The sequence below is a fragment of the Fukomys damarensis genome, unplaced genomic scaffold, assembly GCF_012274545.1.
Source record: "Fukomys damarensis isolate Sample0158 unplaced genomic scaffold, DMR_v1.0_HiC HiC_scaffold_1, whole genome shotgun sequence".
Lineage (NCBI taxonomy): Eukaryota > Metazoa > Chordata > Mammalia > Rodentia > Bathyergidae > Fukomys > Fukomys damarensis.
Genome location: NW_022900913.1, coordinates 50,503,019 through 50,524,913, shown reverse-complemented (window position 1 = coordinate 50,524,913; position 21,895 = coordinate 50,503,019). Strand labels below are relative to the sequence as shown.

General features: G+C 33.4%; 1 protein-coding gene across 8 annotated transcripts in view; it reads right to left on the bottom strand.

The window, feature by feature from the left end:
- The window catches only part of Erbin (erbb2 interacting protein), a 115,205-nt gene that overhangs the window by 9,621 nt on the left and 83,689 nt on the right, over window positions 1-21,895 (bottom strand). For 3 of the 8 annotated variants that reach the window (XM_010637259.1, XM_033761178.1, XM_033761190.1), the window contains exons 16-22: window positions 21,301-21,422; window positions 20,253-20,426; window positions 19,097-19,291; window positions 13,862-13,976; window positions 11,963-12,146; window positions 8,329-9,874; window positions 837-980 (exon numbers count right to left, since the gene is read on the bottom strand). In XM_010637259.1, the coding sequence (XP_010635561.1) occupies window positions 837-980; window positions 8,329-9,874; window positions 11,963-12,146; window positions 13,862-13,976; window positions 19,097-19,291; window positions 20,253-20,426; window positions 21,301-21,422 (2,480 nt within the window). The remainder of the gene's footprint in view (window positions 1-836; window positions 981-8,328; window positions 9,875-11,962; window positions 12,147-13,861; window positions 13,977-19,096; window positions 19,292-20,252; window positions 20,427-21,300; window positions 21,423-21,895) is intronic. The other 5 variants (XM_033761179.1, XM_033761182.1, XM_033761193.1 and 2 more) reach the window with 3 other exon arrangements.

Here is a 21,895-nt window from a genome sequence, read left to right as displayed (position 1 = left end):
ACAACTCTAAATATTGAGCCAAAGAGTTGTTCTCCCTCTGTAATTCTTATGCCTTACGCATAAACTTTCATTAAAATAATAAATCTATCTTTTTCACTAATAATTTTATGGTGATATGTGGGTAATGCTTTGTGTTTTGCCTATTTACTGATATTTATTACAATTTCTCCACGCTCACATTAAATCATATTTAGCAAAATAAGATTAAAATACATGTAGTACATTTTAGTCAATTATCAGATACTACAGTTAAAATTATCCTTTTATACATTATCTCCCTTATGTGAATTACATATAGCCTATTTTTAAAATCTTGAGTTACAGGCCAAGTATGGTGGCATACAAGTATAATCCCAGGACCTGGGGGTGCTGAGGTAAGAGGGCTGCTGTGAGTTCAAGTCAGCCTGAACTATGCCACAACAGCATGTTTCAAAAAAACAAAAACAAAACAAAAAATTGAGTTAGAGAGAGAGAGAGAGCAAGCTCATTTTAACAGCAAGAGAAAAATATAAAGCCAAGGATTCAGCTCAGTGATGCTGCTGCCTGCCTCGCAAGTGCAAGGTCCCAAGTTTGATCCTGGGTACCATAAAAAAAAGAAAAAAAATACATTTTAAAAAATGGTTATGACTATTATTCATCCCCTCTAATAATTATACATCATTAGCTTATGGCCAAAGAAAGCAATAAAACTTATTTTTAGAAGCCATGGAAGAAACTCTGAAGGAATCAAAATTTCTAACCCACAGTGAACTTTTTTCCTAAAAACATTACAACAATTAAAATTTTGAGTTTTCTCTTCTGTTCACTAACAATATTGGTCTACTGCAGGTACTCACTTGAAAAATGTGCCCACCAGAACCTCTTCCGTCTGCAACACTCAAGGCAAGACTGCCCTGGCTGCCATGTAGATCCCTAGAGCTGCCATACTGAGAACTGCTTACAGCAGTGAAATTGGAATTAAAGGACCTTGACAGCATGCTCTGAATAAAGAGGGGATAGATTTAACAGAGATTAGTGCAGCATGCAAAATCCACAAGACATGTTATGTATGTAGGTTTACTTACAAGTTAGCCCCACCTGATACTCCACAGAAATAACATGCAACACTGAATTTTCAGAGCCTTTGAAAGAAACTAGCCCTATGCATCATACACTTAAATGACAACACACACATGCACATAAAGTACAGGTAAATACAACCATTCACATGTTTGAGTGCCAATGAAGTATATATAGCTGCTCTTATTAAGTGCTATTATTTCCTTTACTCCTAACAAATTATGTAAGAAAATATAAATCAATGACATATTTAGATAGGTGTATCCATAGTCATACATAAATTTCTTTATATAAAAGTAAATTTTATCAACAACTAGTAATTAAGTCAAATGACTTTCTAGAGTCCATTTCATTATATAAAAATTAATTATATCTTACTAAATAACCTGACAGTTCAAAATGCATACAAGATGTATTTGTGAAGACTATCTGATGACCATTTAAAAAATTTTTTAAAAACTATCTTCCACATTTAGTATAATATCTTACATTACAGAAAAGTTTAACATAAACTCACAATTTTAGGCTGTAACTATAAATGGGCTCTGCTGCTCTACAATTACCAGAAGAAAGAAAACCTAGAAAATGCACATGCAACAAAAATTTCCCATTCAAATAAACCTTTCAAACAGCACTACTTAGATCTTAGAAATTAGCTGAGCTTCTCTAGCTTACATTTAAAAGAGCCATTAAAAGAATCCTATTTACTAAGTTCATTTGAATATCCTACTCATTAATCCCAGAATTCAAGATGTACCTCAAATAGACTGCCTGATTCTCATTGTTCCAATTTGTTTATTCTTAGCTTTGTTAACTGCTATTCTTTCCTGTGGATGCTTTTAGTCATGTCCTTGACTTTTGAAGACTTGATGGTTAAACTAGGGAGACAATATTTTGGGCACAGCTTGCTATTAAGAAATACCAAAATACCACAACCACCGTAAGACAGGGCCTCACTATGTAGCCCAGGCTGGGCCTAGAACTCATTGCAATCCTCCTGTCTCAGTCTCCTGAGTGCTGAGACTTTGGCATGGACCACCACATTTGGCCATTTACATATTGTGTTGTTTTTTAAAAAATATTTTGTTCTAAATTTATTAATTTATTTATTTGTGGTACTGGGGATCAAACTTGGGCCCTTGTGCTTCCAAGGCAGGCAGCAGAACCACTGAGTCAAATCCCTGGCCCTATATATTGTTACTCTTAGGAAATACATATTATCCTTAGATTTCAAAGCTGATATCTAATATATCAAGAAATAAAAAAGGATTCCAGAAATATATATAAAATTACCACATACACTTTCATCTTTTTGTGAATTCTAAAGTAATGACTAAAGAAAAAGTTAAATTTAAAGGGCCAGATAAGCATTTTTTCCCAAACCATTTTATCACCAAGGATAAGGATTTAGCAGAGGCAATTGAGAGGTTCAACGAACATTTGATTAGAATATAAAAATGAAGAAATCATTCAGACATGCAGAAAAATACAGTTTGTTATATGCAGAGCTTTAACATGTTAACTTGACTGGCCTCTTTTTAAAATCATGTGTACATCTTCAAACAAAGCTTTCTCTGTCATCTTGGAACATATGCAAGCTCACTGTCAACATTTCATTGAACAATAAGGCTCAAGCTCAAAACAGGACTGCTTCTGAATTCAAACTTGTGCCTAGGCTTCTAATTAAAACCATATCCTGTTCACAATACATTATACAATTAAATGTTATGCACAATATCCTGGGTGATGCTGGTCATTACATGCTGATATCTGTATGACAACTAAAGAACAGGACTGGAGGTATAGCTCAGTGGTAACAAGTCTCTCTGGGCTTAATCTTTACGACAAAATAAAAACTGAACACGGCATTATGTAGTTTTAATGATACTACAATTTGAAATGCATCATATCTGAGGAAGGAATATTAGCAATTGCTAGTATTAGTCATAAATCAACTTCAAAGAAAAAAAGTTTTCTTTCAAGTATTTTATTTATTCTTTTTGACTATTGGGTCTTCCTATGTAGTTCAGGATGATCTTGAACTCACTATGTGGTCCAGGTTGGCCTCAAAATCCCAGCAATCCTCCTTCCTCAGTCTTCCAAGTGTTGGGATTACAGGTTTACACCACCACACCTGGCTCTTTTCAATTCTTCATTATTGGTTTAAGTAAGTAAAGTCTTGAGATTTTCAGGTGAGATCTATTTTCTTTTCTTTTCCTTTTTTTTTTGTTTTTTTGAGACAGGGTCTCACTATGTAGTTGAGACTGACCTGGAACTATGTAGCTCAGGCTGGTCTCAAACTCACAGTGATCCTCCTGCCTCAGCCTCCCGAGTGCTGGGATTACAGGCATGCGCCACCATGCCCCACAGATATATTTTCTATGCTTGGATTCCAGGTATGATTTTTATGGGTAGGAATGAAGACTGAATGACTTAAAATCCATTCAAGGTTCAATAAATTTTCTATTATTTACTCAACTTCTAGCTGTGTGAAGTAGCAATTTTTAATCTGGGGACTCACAAGGTAGGGCAGGCCTTGTGAAATCTCCTGAGGGGAGGACTCTGCCATTATAATTGTGCTGATTCTCTATTATGCTCCATTATTTTGAACCACAGCTTTGAAATCCGGAGTCTAAATCATGCTGCCATTAAAGTAGCTAATGACTACATAGACAAGATCCTGCACCAAAAGAAAAAAAATTTTTAAAAGCTCTCTAAATGTATCAGGAGGATATAAATCCTTCAATATTAAGATTTTTTTTTGAACAAAATGAATTTTTAGGAGGACAGTGCCAGAATAAATTACTCTCAAGCAAATTAAATATTATAAAATGGTTAAAAATCCCCTCAAATCTATAATATCTATAATATGTACAACCAACATGGTAAAGTATGAGAACCACTGATCTAGATTAAAGGAAGCACAGAGATAAAATCTATACACAAATGTTTGGCTGTTCAGACCACTCAGCTCTTAAAATTACAAAATACCTAACAGGTAATGACGGCACAGGGAGGAAGATGTTGGCGACTTCTTGTGTGTATACATATAACAGAAGCTTAACAAACTGCTTTTGGAAAAATAAGTTTGTCTAGTAACATTAGAAACTTAAAGTTACTTAAAATAATTTATTTTTTTCAGTATTTCTCAAGATACAAAAATTCACCTCATGCCCATAGTTTGTGTATCAAGTTTGCATCACTAACCTTAATTTCATATTACATTCCAAGTTACTTGAACACAATATCATTACAAATTCACTACATTCAAAATCCCAAGTTACTTTTTGCTAAATACTGTACCACACTGCTTTAAGAACTCTACTCTCCTACCACTAGGATTTTTATTTTGTGTTTTGGTTTGAGACAGGGTATAGCTATGTAGTTCAGGCTGGCTTTGAACTCACTATGTATCCCCTGGCCCCAACTCACTATGTATTCAAGGCTGGCCTCAAACTCGCCAGATCCTACTGCTTCCTGCCTCAGTCTCTCGAATGATCAGATTACAAGCATTTGCCACCATGCCTAGTTTTGTTGTGGCTTTTTTTAAGGTGATGTCCAACTTTCCCAAACCAGAAACTGTGGCTTCTTTCCCAAACAATATTCTTGTCAGTCTTTCAGATTCATCTTTTCTACTGCCACAATTTTAACCTAGTATTTTTTAAAACTTGAAATTGTTTCCTAAACTCTTTTACCAATTTATCTTAAACATATCTGCCTGAATATCATGTTGGTCTTGAAAAGTGGTTTCCCATTGTTTACCATGTCAAACTGAAATCTTCCTCCTGGCATTTTAAGTTTTTCCCTTTCCTCCATATAGCATACATCATCATATCCTGGGGAAATTACTTAACTGTTCTGTGCCTCAATTTTCTTACTGTAAAATGTGGTAATAAAGATACCTCACCTCATGGTTCTCATGTGAAAATTCAGAAACATATGTACAGAGAGACAATTGTACAGTGTAGCTTCCTGGCACATTGTAAGCACTAAACAACCTAATTACTATTACAAGTTTTCATATCCATTAAGATGGCCTTAACTTTATATTATCAAATTTTCTCAAAATAACTCCCTAATTCAAAATTCAACCAGACTTAAGTCTTTGTCTTTCCTTGCTTTCAACATTACTTCCTTATAAAAATTTTCTTTATTAATCTTAAAGTATCAAAACTTGACCAATATTTTGAAAGGTAGTGCTCTCCTTGACTAGTCCCATCCTCTGCAGTTACTCTTGTATTTATCATTAGTTTCAAAATTAAAACATAACAGAAATGTATTTTAAAATCCCAGGCTATGTGCGGTGGTGCACACCAATAGTCTCATCTATTTGAGAGGCTGATGTGAAAAGAATGCTTGAACCCTGAAGCTCTAGGCCAGTCTAGCAGCATAGAGAAACTTCATCTTAAAAAAAAAAAAATCCATAGGGCCAGGGATTTAGCTCAGTGGTTCCGCTGCTAGCTTCTCAAGCATGAGGAACGGAGTTCAATCCCGGGAATCAGAAAAAAAACAAACAGAGCAAAACAAAAACCCATAAATCTCAACACTAAGAAATAACTCCTATTAATACATTAAAATTTCATCTCATGATATCAAATTTCTCTTAAAATTTGTTTTTACTAGTAGCCTTACATACATGAATAAACATATAGCCCAGCCAAATGTCCCAACTAATATTTCATTGGTATTTTTTTCTTGTCAGGCAAGTCTATATAGTAGAAACTGTTCAAGATCTTCATCCCTGATAAGTGAGCAAGTTTAAAAGCTAACAAAATACAAATATTATCTTAATTTTCTGAAAGGCCTTTAACACACATAAAAAAATCTGTGATAATAGAATTAGGAACTAATTTTAAATAGGTTTTAAAACAAGAAAATTATTTTAAAACTTTTCGTGTTCTAAATAAAAAGTACTTTTGAAATTAGCTGATGTTTTTTAGTTTAGTAGACAATTACACTGAGGATGTAAGCAACAAACTATCACTTAAGACATATCAGGTGGTAGTCTAAGTGCTTGTATGTATTACCTTTTTAATGTTTTACGCAATTATACAGCACTCCTTTCATTGTCTTTATTTTATAAATGAAGCAACTGAGATAAAAGATAGTTTAAGCTACTTGTCCTGTAAGCTTACCACGCAGAGACAGGATTCTAAATAGTTACAAAATCTAAGTGTTATAAAATATAGTAATTTGTTTTTACTTAAAAAGAAGTAACAATTATTTACTCATAAATTCTTTTAAAATATGGCTTATCTAACACATCTAACATATCTGAAGATAAAACTTTTACATAACATCAGGTAAAAGCAATCTCACATACAAACAAAAACACCTTTAAAATCAGAAAGAAGCAAACATTTAAGGAAGGAACACAGAATAAAATGTCCCAGAAAAAAATGTATCAGAACTACAGTAACAGAAGCATATACTTTTGGTATTTGCAGGAAATGCTTTCTAACCAATGAGCTGGAATATACCTCAGTGTACTCACTAGTCAACTAGTGGTCTACTAAAAGTCTTGGCAAGACTATTACGGCAGAGCACTCCTCTCAACTCTAAAGTATAATCAATCTATGCATCCTCAGAAATGGGGGTCAGCCTGTCAGCTGTGGACTGTTGAGTTTATATTTTTTTTCTCACAATGTTTCTATTAGTTTCACTAAATTAATTCTCACCTCTAAGAACTCAACTACAAAATCTATCTCATGTTCTCTAAACTACTGTACAGTAAATTTCTAAACAAGTATCTTATGCAACAAAAAATAAAAGCTGAGAGGCACACTGAACTTGACTTCTATTTGTGGAAGCCCCGGGCACATCTCTGTCAGACTAGAAGTAGGAAAACACGGAATTTGAGATGCAAACTACACAGAACACAATAACCAAATGGATCTCTTTCTCTAAATCTGCTATTCTTCCTCTATCTCCAGTGATAGTGGCATTTCCAACAATTAGTTATCTGAGCCAAAAATCTCAAGCTTTATTTTCTTCAAAAGCTGATTAAAGGAATACAGTATTCAACTAGACGTAAACTCTCATAAAGTCTATTCAGAAGTCTTAAAATCATTCCTGTTTCAACTCCACTGATAACAATTCACATTTATTTGTATCTCTAAACAAACTCACAATTCAATCTTTCACTACGGCCTCTTCCCCATAAAATCTAGTTCCACATTGCCACCAGCTTATTTAGAAAAGCTATGTTACTCTTCTCCTGTGCTTAAGAAATTTCCATATCCCTGAGAAAAAGCACAAAATTCAAACAGACTCAATAGTGTATACAGTTATAGCTGAAGAAAAAGATGAGAATGGAGGAGTTACTCCTCATTCAGATATTCAAAATTGAGAATTCCACTGAAAAGAGCTAACAATTATAGGGTGAGATTTAAAATTAATTGATAGAAAATAACTAATAACTAATAAAATTAATTGATAGAAAATATGTTCAGCTGAACTTAAAATCAGAGGAGAAATAATTCTTGGGTAAAATCCAATGAGAGATATAAAGCTAAATCATAAAGAAGTACTTCACACATTTGGACCACATGATTATGGCATTAATATCAATTTTACAGGATAATTTTCAAAATTTTTAACTCCTTTCTAAAAAGAGTGTCACAAACTTATAAACTGAACACAAGCAACAATTGTTTAAACAATGATTTCTGTTTAAACAATGATTTCTAAGCTATACTACAATCATAGAAACACTCAACTAAGTTCAAGTAGGTCAGAAATGCAGTTCAGAAAATCAAGCATGCCATGCCAGAAGTCATGCTGAGGCAGTGTCAATGTTAGTTCATGTACCGTGGACTGGGGAAAAAAATCACACAAAATATTTATCTTTGTAAATATATTTTCTGTTATTCTGTTAACTATAAATTGCTACTTAATTACACTATTTACATAATCAATACATGGTAGTAGCAAGCAGGTCACAAAATGCTAAGCAGAAGCACACATATTCTTTCTAGTACAGTATGTGTGTATAATCTAAAAAGATACACAGATAAACACATAAGGTGATTGTCTGACCATTAGAGAAAAAAGAGAAGTAAAAGAAGTATAATATTAACAACTCAACTGCCCTGGCTAAATTTATTTTTAAAACTCTGTTCTCTGTACTAAAGAAATACTCCAATATAAGTAGGCATCCGATAATTGAAAATGTCCTGTTCTACTCTGATTAAAAACAAAGAATGCAAAACATTTTTAAGGAAAATAAATACATTTATAGACAGAATAAAAAAACTCGCGTTTAATTACCTTTTCTAACTTTTTGGCCTCAATGTGTCGAAGTACTTGTTCTCGCCAATCATGAGGAACTTTACTTTTTCCTGGAGGATCTAATAAAGAATGTTCAGAACCGACCCTTGCATTTGGTCTTTTTGAAGGGCTAGTCCGTGAATAGTTAAAATCACTAACTGACATAGTTCTCTCTGATATTTCATTAAAAGAAGGTCGAGCACTCTGAGGTCTTGAGGCATTTGGACCATCAATGCTGTATGTTCGTGCAGAAAGAGGTCTCTGTGATCCTGACATCACTGGAGGAGTTCTTCCCACTGAATGTAATTCTCGGTAAGATAAATAATCTCCTTCAGAAATTTGGGCATGCCTTGTGGAACCTAGATCACCAAGATTTACAGAGGCTGCTGAAGATACACTACTTTGTCGCTGAATTGTACGACTTACTGTAGGAACAAGTCGGTCATTTGGTGAGATGGCCCACATTTCTCCATGTCTTGATGGGCCAAGTCTCTGATGTAAATGGTATGCAGTATTAGCTCTCACATTATTATGGTTAGAAAAATTCATATTGGCAGAATGTTTAGCATAACTGTGGTTTTCTGTGCTTTCTGATCTAGGAAGGCGATGAGGAGGAAAACTAACAGGATCTATCTGGGAACTTTGTTTGGGGTGCCACAAACTATCTTTGACTGCAGCACTGCTACTATATTGGATATTATATTGTGGAGGACCATATATTTGAGTTGTAGATTGTGGGCTACTTGTTGTGGGTGCTCTCATTATATCCGGCTCTTCAGGATTATGATTTGAATCAAACTTGAAAACTGCCTTTGTACCTGATATTAAATCAGAAGATGAAGAAGAACCAGTAAATAACTGTAATGGTTGATCATACAATAGTGTGGCAGACTTGCTCCTGACTATATTTTTTCCATCAATAGCGGATGTGATTTTAACTGACGTACTTGGCTGCTGAGGTCCATTATCACTAAGAATATCATAAATTTTTAACCCTCCTGTCTCCATATTAGTTATGCTATGAGATTTCACAACAGCTCCAACTGGACCACTTCTCTGAGGGGAAAGATCTTCAGTGCTTTTGGAAATACATATATCAACAGAAGAATTGGCATCTTGTGGTTCAGTCCTACTTGGAGACTGTGGTGTTTCCTCAGAATGTCCATTCACCTTATTTATGGATTCCACATTAGGATACCTATTTCCATTTTCCAAATGCTCAGCTTCTCTTTTAGAATTAATGTTTAAAAAGCCCGTTCCAAGCACTATATCCTGTGTCTTTGATCTTTCCACTATCTCTGGTTGAAATGTATCATTAGTCACAAGTTTATTAAGGTTCATGTTGATATGGTCTAACTTATGAGGTTCATCAGATGTAGCTGTTGAGTCAATACCCTTCTCAATTAGAACTAATCGTTCTTCAATATTTACATCATATTCACCAAAGTTAAAATCTTTCTTATCATGAACCTTGAAGTTTTCCTCTGGTGAATTGTTTAAAATTTCTCCATTTTGCAAAAGGCTGTTAAAATTCTCATCTTCTTGTCTAAAATAAAGATAATTTTATGAAAAAATATTAAAGCCAAGTTCTCTTGGTAATGAGGGACCATTTAATAACTACTCGATGTGCTGGCAACACAAGTTAAGAATCATCAGATCACAGCTAATGTTACCAAGTATGTAGTTTAAAAATAATACCTTTGTTATATAATGTATATATGTATTAGAACATCACCTTATTACTATATACAATTTTACTGTTTTTATGTATTAGTTTAAAAACTGAATAAAATTTTAAAACATTACTTTAACCATCAGATAATATAGATTTATATTAAGCTGGGTACAAGTAAACATAACTAAAAGTCATAGGTAACATCAAGACTAATTATAATCAATATGCTAGATCTACTGTCACAAAACTTAAAAGGGCTGAAATATGAATGAAAGCAGAATTCTATATTCTCTTCTGCTCCTACATCTTTTCACAAATGTACCATAAAATAAAATGCTTGAAGATAGCCAGATATTTGGAGAGAAAGAATGTTGAGTAGATAAAAGAAGAACACAGGAAATTTTTGTAAGTCTTACATTATTATCCACAGTTAACAATACTGACTAAGTACATAGCTACTCTTAAATTCAAACATGGAGACAAAGAATTGTACAGGGAGGAAGGAAGTGACAAGAAAAATCAGTGAAAAAAAAATGGAAACAAAGACTTTATACATAGGAGGGGAGGGGGCTTGAGAGGGGGAATGGGATAAAATTTAATATTTAAAAAAAAAATTGTATGAAGAACTGAACAACTGCCCAAAGTTCTGCATTAACTATATAAAAGGTATCAAAAGAGAAACTAAATGTAATCACTGCTCCAAGTGGCTATACACTGTATTTGGTAAACATTTTCTAAACATGTCATTCCAAAATTATATTTCTCTTGGTGGTAAACAAATATATGTGTAACTTTTTGTATTCAACTTGCTTCGAAACATTCCTTAATATTGTCCTCCCCATTAGACAAATAATAACATTATTAGCAATAACAGCACAAAAATAATATATAAAATACCGTATTATTTCCCAACAATAAATAAAATTAGCAAAATTTCATTCAACAAATTAATCACCATTTCAAGCAATTATGAGATTATAAAATTAATGGCTTTTTAAAAAAAATCAGCACTGAAAATTGAACCTGAAGAGTACTGAGCTATATCCTCAGACCTTGATTAAATTTTGTTTTGATACAGATCTCATTAAGTTGTCCAGACTAGCCATGAACTTGTGATCTTCCTGCCTTAGCCTGTCAAGCAGCTATGATTACAGGATGGTGCCACTGCACTCAACTAAAATTAGTATTTTAAAACAGAAAGTCATGCTCAAATTCAGAGAATCAATGTAAATGATTAACTGGATAATACTGAAACACTGCACGAAGAAAGTGTGTCTTCTTTATACAACAATCCAAATAACATTTTAGTAACTATCTGTAAAATTTAAGAACAATTTAAGTCTAAATGTTAAAACTATCTGAATAATCAGTTTTTGGTTAAACAGAAGTTTAAAACTTTTTTTCAAGCAGACTTCAGGAGACAGATACCAAGGTCAGATGGCATAGTCTTGCTTCAATACCCAAATTTCTTGAGAGCTTAAATAATAAAATTAGTTTGAAACCTCTTTTACATGTCAGGGTGCAGAAGTTAACAGCTACATTTCTCTCAGAGGATTGTCTCACAAAATTAAGTGTTGGCCAAAAATATAGCACCAAAAATATCTGAATGTATCCTTCAATGGCTTCCCCAAAATGATCCTGTATTACCAAATATAAAAATAATCTTTTCAGCCTGAATTACCCCAATAAAATGCATATGTTGTACTATGCATAATATATAAATGTTCAATTTTTACATCAAAAGCTTGAGAATCTCATTCAAGTATTTCATTCCCTACTTAAAAAAATCTATTTTAAAAATGGAAATACACAAAAATTAAAGTTATAAAATGGAAGAAAATGTATATTTCTTGAACTATTTCTATATCTGTGAAAAACTTTATATTTTAGGCATGCATTTAGTATTTGCCTATTTTTATTTATTGTACAAGTAAATAATTTATTAGGATGTTCACAAACCTGATCTTAGAATTAATATCAATATGAGTTTGTTTCACTGGAGAGCAGAGTGAGGTGTCTTGACTACTATCAGTATTAAGAGAAACTGAATCAGACATCCGAGATGGAGAGGAACAATTGCTGTTATTCTGATTGCTATTATGTGTAACTTCATCTGATAAAGAATCTGTATCCTTTGTTTCATCTGAAACAAACACAAACAAAAATAACACTAATGATAAATTCACAAAGAATTCCTGAAGAATACTTTCAAGTGATGACAAATGACACTTATAAACACAAATATCAAAGAGCTTCGAAATTGTAGTACCATTTTGAATATAATTAAAGTTAGGGTTATCCAATCCAGAATTTGATTTAAGATGATGAGCACTATTTTCCAAAAACATAATTAATTTTAGTGAATAAACTTTGTACCCATTTAAAATTTAAGAACTCAAAAAAAATATAGTTATACTTCACAACCATTCTAAATTCATCTGGGTATTTTTTCACATACATGTGGAATTTCTTTCCAATCTGTTCTGGTAATAAAAATGAGCAAAGCAATCAAATCCACAAACACAACAAGCAAATTCTTGGAGTTCAGCTATTTGTGTTCCTTAAAGCATTTCATGAAACTGTTTATGAATGGCAATCTCTTGAGATAGCTGTGTAATAATTATATTAAACAGAAATAGTATTCATAGTCTATTATAGGCAGGTAGTATTTTTCAAGTACAAAAAGTAGACTTTTTTTTCCCCCAATATCAAGGATCAAACTCAGGATTTTGTGCTTGCCAGGCAGGTAAGGTGCCACTGAGCTACATCCCCACCGCGAAAACTAGTTATTTTTAAAAAGCAGTTATTAAAACACTATTTTTAGCTTATAATTCTAGTCAAATCATGGAAATAGTACATATAGACACATCCATGGAAGATTATATGAATTGAAGATAATTTTGATGTCCTCAGATCTTACAACAGCTTCAGCAGTCTCAACCTCAAGGAATCTAAATCTTATTCATTTTTAATATACTGTTAAACTGGATGGCCTTCTCCAGATAGTCCTTTCCCTTATTATGGGATACTATGACAATTAGATAAGAACATATTTAGCATTGTATTTACATAATTTGTAAATAAAATGTTCAACAAATACCAGAATGATCATGAACCCAAACTATTCAAGGGTCACCTTGATAGCAAGCATCACCGATGCCATAAATGCAAAAGGGTGGATATGCTTAGGTAGAAATAATGTAACGACTATGAGGCATAGGTGGCAAGGGGTTAGTAAATGAAAGACATCCTTTAAAGATCTATGCTTTTCTAAGTATCTGTGATTATTCCTAATTTGTGTGGGGGGGGATCTGCGATTCTGTTACACAGAAAAATGGTGGGAGTTGGAGATTATTAAAAAAATGGTCTGGGATAAATAAGAATAAAATTGCAGTGGGCACCTACTATGTATCAAGCATCATGATACATAGTCCATTTTATATAAAACTCATCAGCTTCACAGTTTATTAAATTAGCTATGTACATTTGCATAAAATTAAGTAACCCAAATATCACATAATAGATAAGAAACAGAATTGTAAAATAGATTATCTATCTGTAAAGTACAAGTCCTTAGAAGTAAACTTGCATGAGAAGAAAGAAAAGATCTACCAAGATCATTTGTTAAAAATGAGAAAGAAGGGCCAGGGATTTAGCTCTGTGATGCCACTGCCTGCTTTGCAAGTACAAGGACCCAAGTTCGATCCCCACTACCAAAAAAAAGAGAAATAAGAACTTTCTCAGGAAGGCATTATTTGAAACCTTGTTTCTAAATAATATGACATTCAATGAAATTTATTTCAAAATTTTATAAATTTCATTCAGACCATTCTTATTCTTAGTGCTTCAACATCTAACCTTTTTTGTTATTACTAAGTGCTACGACTTTTGGCTGGTTAATAGAGGTTTCAATTAATGGTGGTCGCATCTCTGCCATTTTCATTTCTTCATCAGAAGAAAGTTCTTCAGATTCCTAGTTTAAAGAAAAAAGGGGAAGAATATTTACAAAAATTAAATTTTGGACTCAATAAATATAAGAACGTATATGAAACCTTTTTATGGTAACAGCTGATTAAAAGTAGGATATGATTTAACTTTTTCAAGATATGGCAATACAACTATAGTAACTATTAACAATATGTCAAAGCACCTATGGGACAATTTTCTGTGGTGGGCCTTATTCAAATACATTAATGATTAATATGTTCCTGATACTATGTAAAGTGATAAATCAACAAAAATTGAATGAAACAGAACCTGTGCCTTTAAAAAATTCAGTTTAGTGGGAGTACATTAACAAATTTTCTCTAATTCTCAAAAAATTTTTTTCTTTAAACAGTATCTCACTATGTAGTTCAGACTGGCCTTGATCTCACTATGTAGTTTATAGGCTGGCCTCAAATTCATGTTGATCCTCCTGACTCAGCCTCGCCAAATGCTAAGATTACAGGTGTGCACCACCATGCCTGGAATCAAATTTATTCTCTTAAAGGAATCAGATGGACTAACATGGACAGTTATCAAAATGAATGAATGGTCAAGCCAGGCAAGGTGGTGCACGCCTATAATCCCAGCACTCGGGAGGCTGAGGGAGAAGGATCACTGTGAGTTTGAGACCAGCCTGGGCTACACAGTGAGTTCCAGGTCAGTCTCAACTACATAGTGAGACCCTGTCACAAAAAACAAAACAAAACAAAACAAAACAAAAAAGAATGAATGGTCTTACTCATTATGAGGACAAAATTTTTATTATTTTTCATGATTTCTTTCTTATTTGTTCCAGATGACCTATCAGTAAGTACCATCAGATGCAAAGAAAATGACTAGTCAACAAATATTAACAAAATAATTTTAATATTGTATATGAAATCAAATAATCTGTAGGCTAAATTATTATTTCTAGTTTTCTTCTTTTAAACTAAAGCAAGTCCTTTATGAGGCTGCTCTCTTAAAAGCACCAAAGATAAAAGGGTAGGATCAGATTATTTCAGTAAAATGAGAAAGTAAGTATTTTACATGTTATAAGGCAAATCGTCTGTTTCAAATGTTCAACTCTGTGGCTGTAGCACAAAAAGTCTGAAAATATGTAAATAAATGAGAATGACTGTGTTCCAATAAAACTTCATTTACAATGAGTTTAATATAATTTCCACATGTCATAAATAGTATATTCTTCTATCGATTTTTAATCAAACTTTTAAACAAGGTAAAATTATTTTAGCTTACAGGCCATACAAAAACAGGCAGTGGACGAGAGTAAGGCCACAGGCCATAATTTGCCAGTCCTACTTAAGATTGTACTACAGTGGAAGTCAGTTAGCACAGTAGGAGAAGGAAGTAAATTCAATTTATTCTTTAATAATGAATAAAGAGAGCAGGGGATTTAGCTCAGTGGTTCTGCTGCCTGCCTTGTGAGCGCAAGGACCGGAGTTTGATCCCTAGTACCAAGAGAAAACAAAACAAAACAAAACAAAACAAAACACCAACTTATGAATAAAGAAGACAATGACATTTTAAGTAGAGAGAAGCAAGGAAATAAGAAAAGGCAAGCCACCTTCATGCAGCCAGAGCTCAGGACAAGGGGCAATAAAAACAAAAAAAAAAGATAAGATTGGATTGCATACAGAAAGGTGGTTCTCTTGACTATAGACTCAAGTTAAGCATGTACTGATAATTATTAAAAGTTGCCAAGCTAGGAACATATAAGATCAGATTTTTTTTTTTTTTTTGTACTGGGGAATCAAACTCAGGACCTTGTGCTTGTGAGGCAGGTGCGGTGCCACTGTGCTAACTCCCCAGCCCCAGAATTATGATTCAAAATACTAAGTCTTAAATAAGAATGTACAGGGAAAGAAAAGATTGGCAGAAAAGAATCTAGCTATCACCCTAAATCCTGAAGAAGAAGAGATTATGTCTGTAATCCTTAGGCAAAAGCAATAGTGACTAGCAAAGAAAAAGCAGTTTACAGAAATTTGGGAATTATCAAGAATCAGTGGCAATGAATATGAAGACTGCAAGAATGGGACGAGGAAGGGCAAAAGATCTACTTTACTGTTCAGTATCTGCATCTTTTATACTCCTGGCCATTCCTTTTCCTTCATGAAATTACATTATACATGGCTTCTAGGAACTGCAGTTCTCAAGTCTCTTCCCATTTTGTTGTTACATGTGCTCATGTCAATTAATCTTGCAGTTAAGCCACTTTTTTACCTTTCTTCTTCTTTTCCCCTCAATGCTACATTTTCTTCAATAATTATATTGACTACAGATGATTCTCCAACTTATAACTTAGTTTTGGTTTCCCTTCTCTAAAGATTCATTCTTGTATCAGATATGTCTAACTTGCCAACTGCTTAGGTGCTACAAATCAAAAATAACTCTGTCCTTCAAGCCTGTATTGCCCTATACTATTAACAGCATCATCAACATAATCAATCATGAGGCACTGTTCCCACTGCTCTATTCTTTATAGCCATACACTTAGATGCTACATCGCCTACAATCTCCTAACTTTCAGCACATGTTTTTGTTACCTTTATTTAAAAAGTCATCAAGCTTGGAGAATGCAGTAGCTACACTAATACAACTCCTGTATCACAGTAGTATCATTCAGGACCCAATCTACTCTACTGATTTTATTTCATAACATTGTCCTTCACATAGTCAACCAGAATTAACATGTTTCTTTTCATATTTTTCAAATGCCAGTATTTTGTTCTCATTATCCTTCCACATTTCATTGAGTTCTATTTGTCAACTGAGATCTTTCAAATATGAATCAAATGCCTTATCATTAAGGAAGTCACAGATCTTTACAGCCTAGAAGATCTATTTTCTACATTTCTGTTAAAATTTAATTTTTTTTTTTTTTTTTTTTGTACCGGGGATTGAACTCAGGTCCTTGCACTTGCAAAGCAGGCCACTGAACCGCTGAGCTAAATCCCCAGCCCAAAATTTAATTCTTCACACTTAAAACAGCCTTGATTATTTACATCTGTGCTCAACCACCATAGCTCCAAACAGTGCCTCAAACAAAGATATTACACTGAGCAGTAAGTTTTTTTTGTTTTGTTTTGTTTTGGAGACAGGGTCTCACTATGTAGTTGAGACTGACCTGGCACTCACTATGTAGCCCAGGCTGGGCTCGAACTCATAGCAATCCTCCCCCATCAGCCTCCCGAGTGCTGGGATTACAGGCATGCACCACCACGCCCAGCACTGAGTAGTAGGTTCACTGGGATAAACCTAATAGTTTTTCAAAGATGATGGCATATTAGCTTCAGTGCAAATAACAGTATATTGAATGATGATATCTAAAGTACCAAGTTATGAGTTTTCTTTTCCTCTGTAGTAAATGTTGCTCTCAGGGTAACTCTGGAAATAAATGTGTGAGTGTTTTATTTATTTATTTGGTTTTTTTGAGACAAGGTCTCACTATGTAGTTGAGACTGACCTGGAACTCACTATGTAGCCCAGGCTAGTCTCGAACTCAGAGATCCTCCTGCCTCAGCATCCTGAGTACTGGGATTATAGGCATGCGCCACCACACCCGACAATAAATGTGTTTTAAACACATTCTGAATTTTCACAAAAAAAGTTGCTACTGTAACTCAGCACACCACTGTTTCTATATACCACTGTTGTCTAATACAACTTTCCACAATGACAGAAATCCTCTGGTGTTTGTGCTAATGTGTCTTAGATGCAGGTACTAACTAGCTAGATGTGGCTATAGTAATTCAAAATGTGGCTAGTGTTGACTGAGAAGCTCAAATTTGAAAGTGCTTTGTTTTTACTTTTTTGGTGGCAATAAGGAATGAACCCCAAGTCTCACCCATGTTGGGTGAGCATTATTTCATTGAGCTACATACCCAAGCCCTCAATTTTTAAGTTTATTTACATTTCAAATTTACACAGCCACTTGTAGTTAGTGTGTACTAGAGCAAACAATGCAGCTATAAATAAAAACATAATTAGAGTATAACTATTTCAAAGTTACAGCTTCTCAAAAAAAATTAAAAGTTACAGCTTCTCTGTTTTACATCACTATTAGCAGTCTGTCAAGGGAAAACAATATATAGTGAAAGCAGCTGTCTGGCAGGTCTTGAGATAGGCAAACCAAGAGTTAGTGTGCTCTAGCAATTCTACTCCTACATCAGGAAGAAATGAAAATACATGTCCACACAAAAAACAGCACACAAACTTCACCACAGCCTCATTCACTGTAGCCAAAAAGAAGAAATAACACTTATGCCCATCAACTGAAAAGGTACATACATATAATGGTACATACATGTGGTACATACATAAAATGAAATGTTATTCAAACAAAAAAATGGAGGTAGCAGTGATAAATGCTACAATATGGATAATCTTGGATGATGTCAAGAGTAGACAAATTTATACAGGGATATAAAGTAGATTTTTGGTAGCGTTAGGCAAAGGAGGATGAGATTGAGGAGTATCAGTTAAAGGGCATGGAACTTCTGAGGTGATAAAACTGTTGTAAAAGTGATTGTGATGATAATTACACAACATTGTAATAACTAAAGCCCACTGAATTGTACACTTTAAATAAGTAAACTTACAGGATATATCTTAATAAAGCTATATAACATACCTTTTATTGTACCACCAAAAGAAACTGTAGATCTAAGAAAGATATTCAACAACAAAAAACCCTTCATAGTAATGATAAATGTTTAAATAAGAGAATAAGAGAAATAATCAAGAATATCTATAAAGGTAGGGACAATTCTGTATTTTATAGTACAGTAGACTGTCATCTGACTTGCCTAGCAATTAAACACATGTGTATTATAAAAATTGTTTAACCTGCTAAGTCTAGCAAATATAATGAAAAAAAAAAAAATTTTTTTTTTTTTGGTACCAGGGATTGAACTCAGGACCTTGCACTTGTGAAGCAGGCAGTGGAACCACTGAGCTAAATCCTTAGCCCTGAAAGTTCTTAATGGTGAAGTTAGTAACCTATTTTCTGTACTCATGGTATCAGGTTTCTAAGAGTGGTTAGCAAAATGAAATGTTAAATTGAAAATTCCTACAATTACTCAAGAATAATTATAAAAGTCATACCTCAAAAACATCATCATGATTAACAATATGCTTCAAGTTCTCAGAGGCTTTCATATTAACAGTCACTGGTAAATTCCCAGGACCAATCTCAGCTTCAGGTTCACTGATCTTCTGTATAGACTGTATAGAGTTTCCTATCATATGCTTTTCTCTTTCCTCAAATTTGCTCTTTATTGCAGTAGTACTTTCTGAAGCCTGAATAAAAGATAAAGACAGTTAGGCTTGTCACCTTGATTGGCTTAGGAGCTGACTAGGGGATTAGTAAAGTACATGTCTGGTTGTGTGTACATAGGGCCTCCAAGCTGCCATCAACTGACCAGCTTTGCTCTGCCGTATTTCTGCCAGTCTGTTGACCATGGATTGAATTTAATTATAAGCTGAATAAGCTTCTTTTCCTTTACGTTATAAGTGTTGAATACTGTGTTCCAGATATGGAAACTCATATTAAACTGTGTATCTATTTTGTATTAAACTTACAAGTAATGCATCAACTTACAATTCTAGATAAACCCTAAATTGTTAAAATGGAAATCACAGTATTTAAACATAAAAACTGTCCTTTTGAGCTGTAAAGGTACATGAACTACATTAAAATTTATAATTTAGCCAAGCTATTTTTCCTTATGTAAGTTACAAGGCTGGTGTAGACAAGTGAGTTACTTATCTCAGCATACTCAACAAAAAAAAGTTAAGATAATTTTCTGCTTATTGTGGAATGAATAGTAACTCTAATGATATGATAAAAGTTGTTTCTGTGAAATAAAAACATGTATGAGAAGTTCACTAAAATATTAACTCAGACTTCTAAAAGTTTCCAAATTATCCTAAGGAAAAGCCAAAGATCTGTCAATTATTAAAATAGGGGAAAAAAGAGTATTTTCACAATAATGATTTTTCTGACAATCATTATCGTATTCTTTTGCTTAGGCAATGAGTTTTTAAAGGTTATGTTGATACTACCTGGCAATCTGCACATTTCACAGCCAGAAAATACTAGTAAGAACAATTAGGGAGTTCAATGAGTTTATGTCTTTGTTCAGGTAGCTGATACTAAAATCATAAATTGAGAAGTGTAGTACTAGGATCATTTTATCACATTTTAAACATTTGAAAGAACTTGAAATGGGCCGTAATTCTTTTGAATTAGTTTTCTAACCTTCACACCCACATCTTTATTTGCAACTTGCTGGTCCTCATGTGGTTTCAAATCTCTTGCAGAGTCATCACTGGTCTCTTCATCTTTTAATCTATGTACAATGGTTTGAACAGTCTTGACCATATTCTTAAGCTCATCTGGGTATGGCGTTGGGTATCTCTTTAAATTTCCCTCCTAGAGAAATAAGTGAAACACAAAGGTTTAAAAATATTTCTAATGTCAGCCTTACAGAATTTAATCTATAATTAATCTGAACCACTGGATATCTAACTCATAGGGTTAACCGTGTAGATAGATGGTAGGCTAAAAGCATTTCAGGCTCAGTAAAAATAAGGCTTTACCACAAAGTAGCCAGACTTCACAGTAAATTTCAACATAAATGCTTTTTTAGCAGACTTCTGTATTTTCCATTTAGAGATTTATGATGGGTGTACTGACAAAAACTGTTGTCATTTGGCTTTGAAAAGTTATGTGCTTGCCAGTAGGCTTGCAAAATTCAGATATTCACATACTTATGTATCATGTGCTATGAACCAAACTCTCACAAGACCAGTCTAAATGTCATTTTCTGAGCTTCAACTAGTTTATATAAAGGGTAAATAAATGTATCTCTAAGTAACTTGAAAGATATTTGCTATTCATACTACAACATTATGACCTCAAGCTTAAAAATAAAAACGTTCCCAACAAAAAATTGTTTATGTCTATAATTTACAGAAATCATTAAAGAAAGAGAAAGGGGAGAAAATAATCACTAAAGTAAAAATTTTAAAGGACTGAAGACAAAATTCTGCTTAACTTCTTTAGCCTTTAATAATCTGGTTACATGTGAAAAATTAAATTTAAAAGTTAGTTTTAATGATAGTTCTATATTGCTCTCAAATTCTTTCATAGGTGAAATATTTTGAATCAGCAAGTATCTTGAGGACAAAGAATAAATCCAATACTTCTTTGTATGCACAAATAAGTAGTATATAGGTATATAATATCAATTTAAATATCAGAAAACTGTCAGTTTCAAATTTGAAAGAAAAACTAACAAACTCACTCTAGGAGGTGCCTCCCTTTCATCTTTGTCTTCATCACATTCAAATGCAACTTGGGCCCGCTGTTTCCTCTGTTCTTCCCATAAGGAAGGATTAAAACTTTCATTATCTGATATGAACATAACTAGAGAAAAGTTAAAAAAAATCTTACTAATTTTTTACTGTAATTACAGGAAATTATTACTTGCACATAATCTTCATTATGACATACTCATTACAATAAGTCTAAAAACACTTAAAACTGATCAATGCTAGCAGCTCTAAATCCTAGGATTAAAAACCAAGATTTAATTTTAAGATTTCTTTACAGTGTTGCTTATAATTGTTCTTTCCTGAAGCTGATCTCTCTTAATTTGTTACTAGAAAGGTTACTGAAGAGAATTAACAAATTAAAACACTGTAAATGTAGTCTTGTGCAGTGCCCTAAAAAAGTAACATAGTAGTACTATACAATACTGAATATATAAAACCTTTCACCCAAGTTTTCCATTTCACTTTTTCCTCTTGGTACTGGAGATTGAACATAGGGCCTTCACACTATGCTACTTTTTAGTCTTTTTTCTTTGAACTTTTTTTTTGGGGGGGTGGGTATCAGGG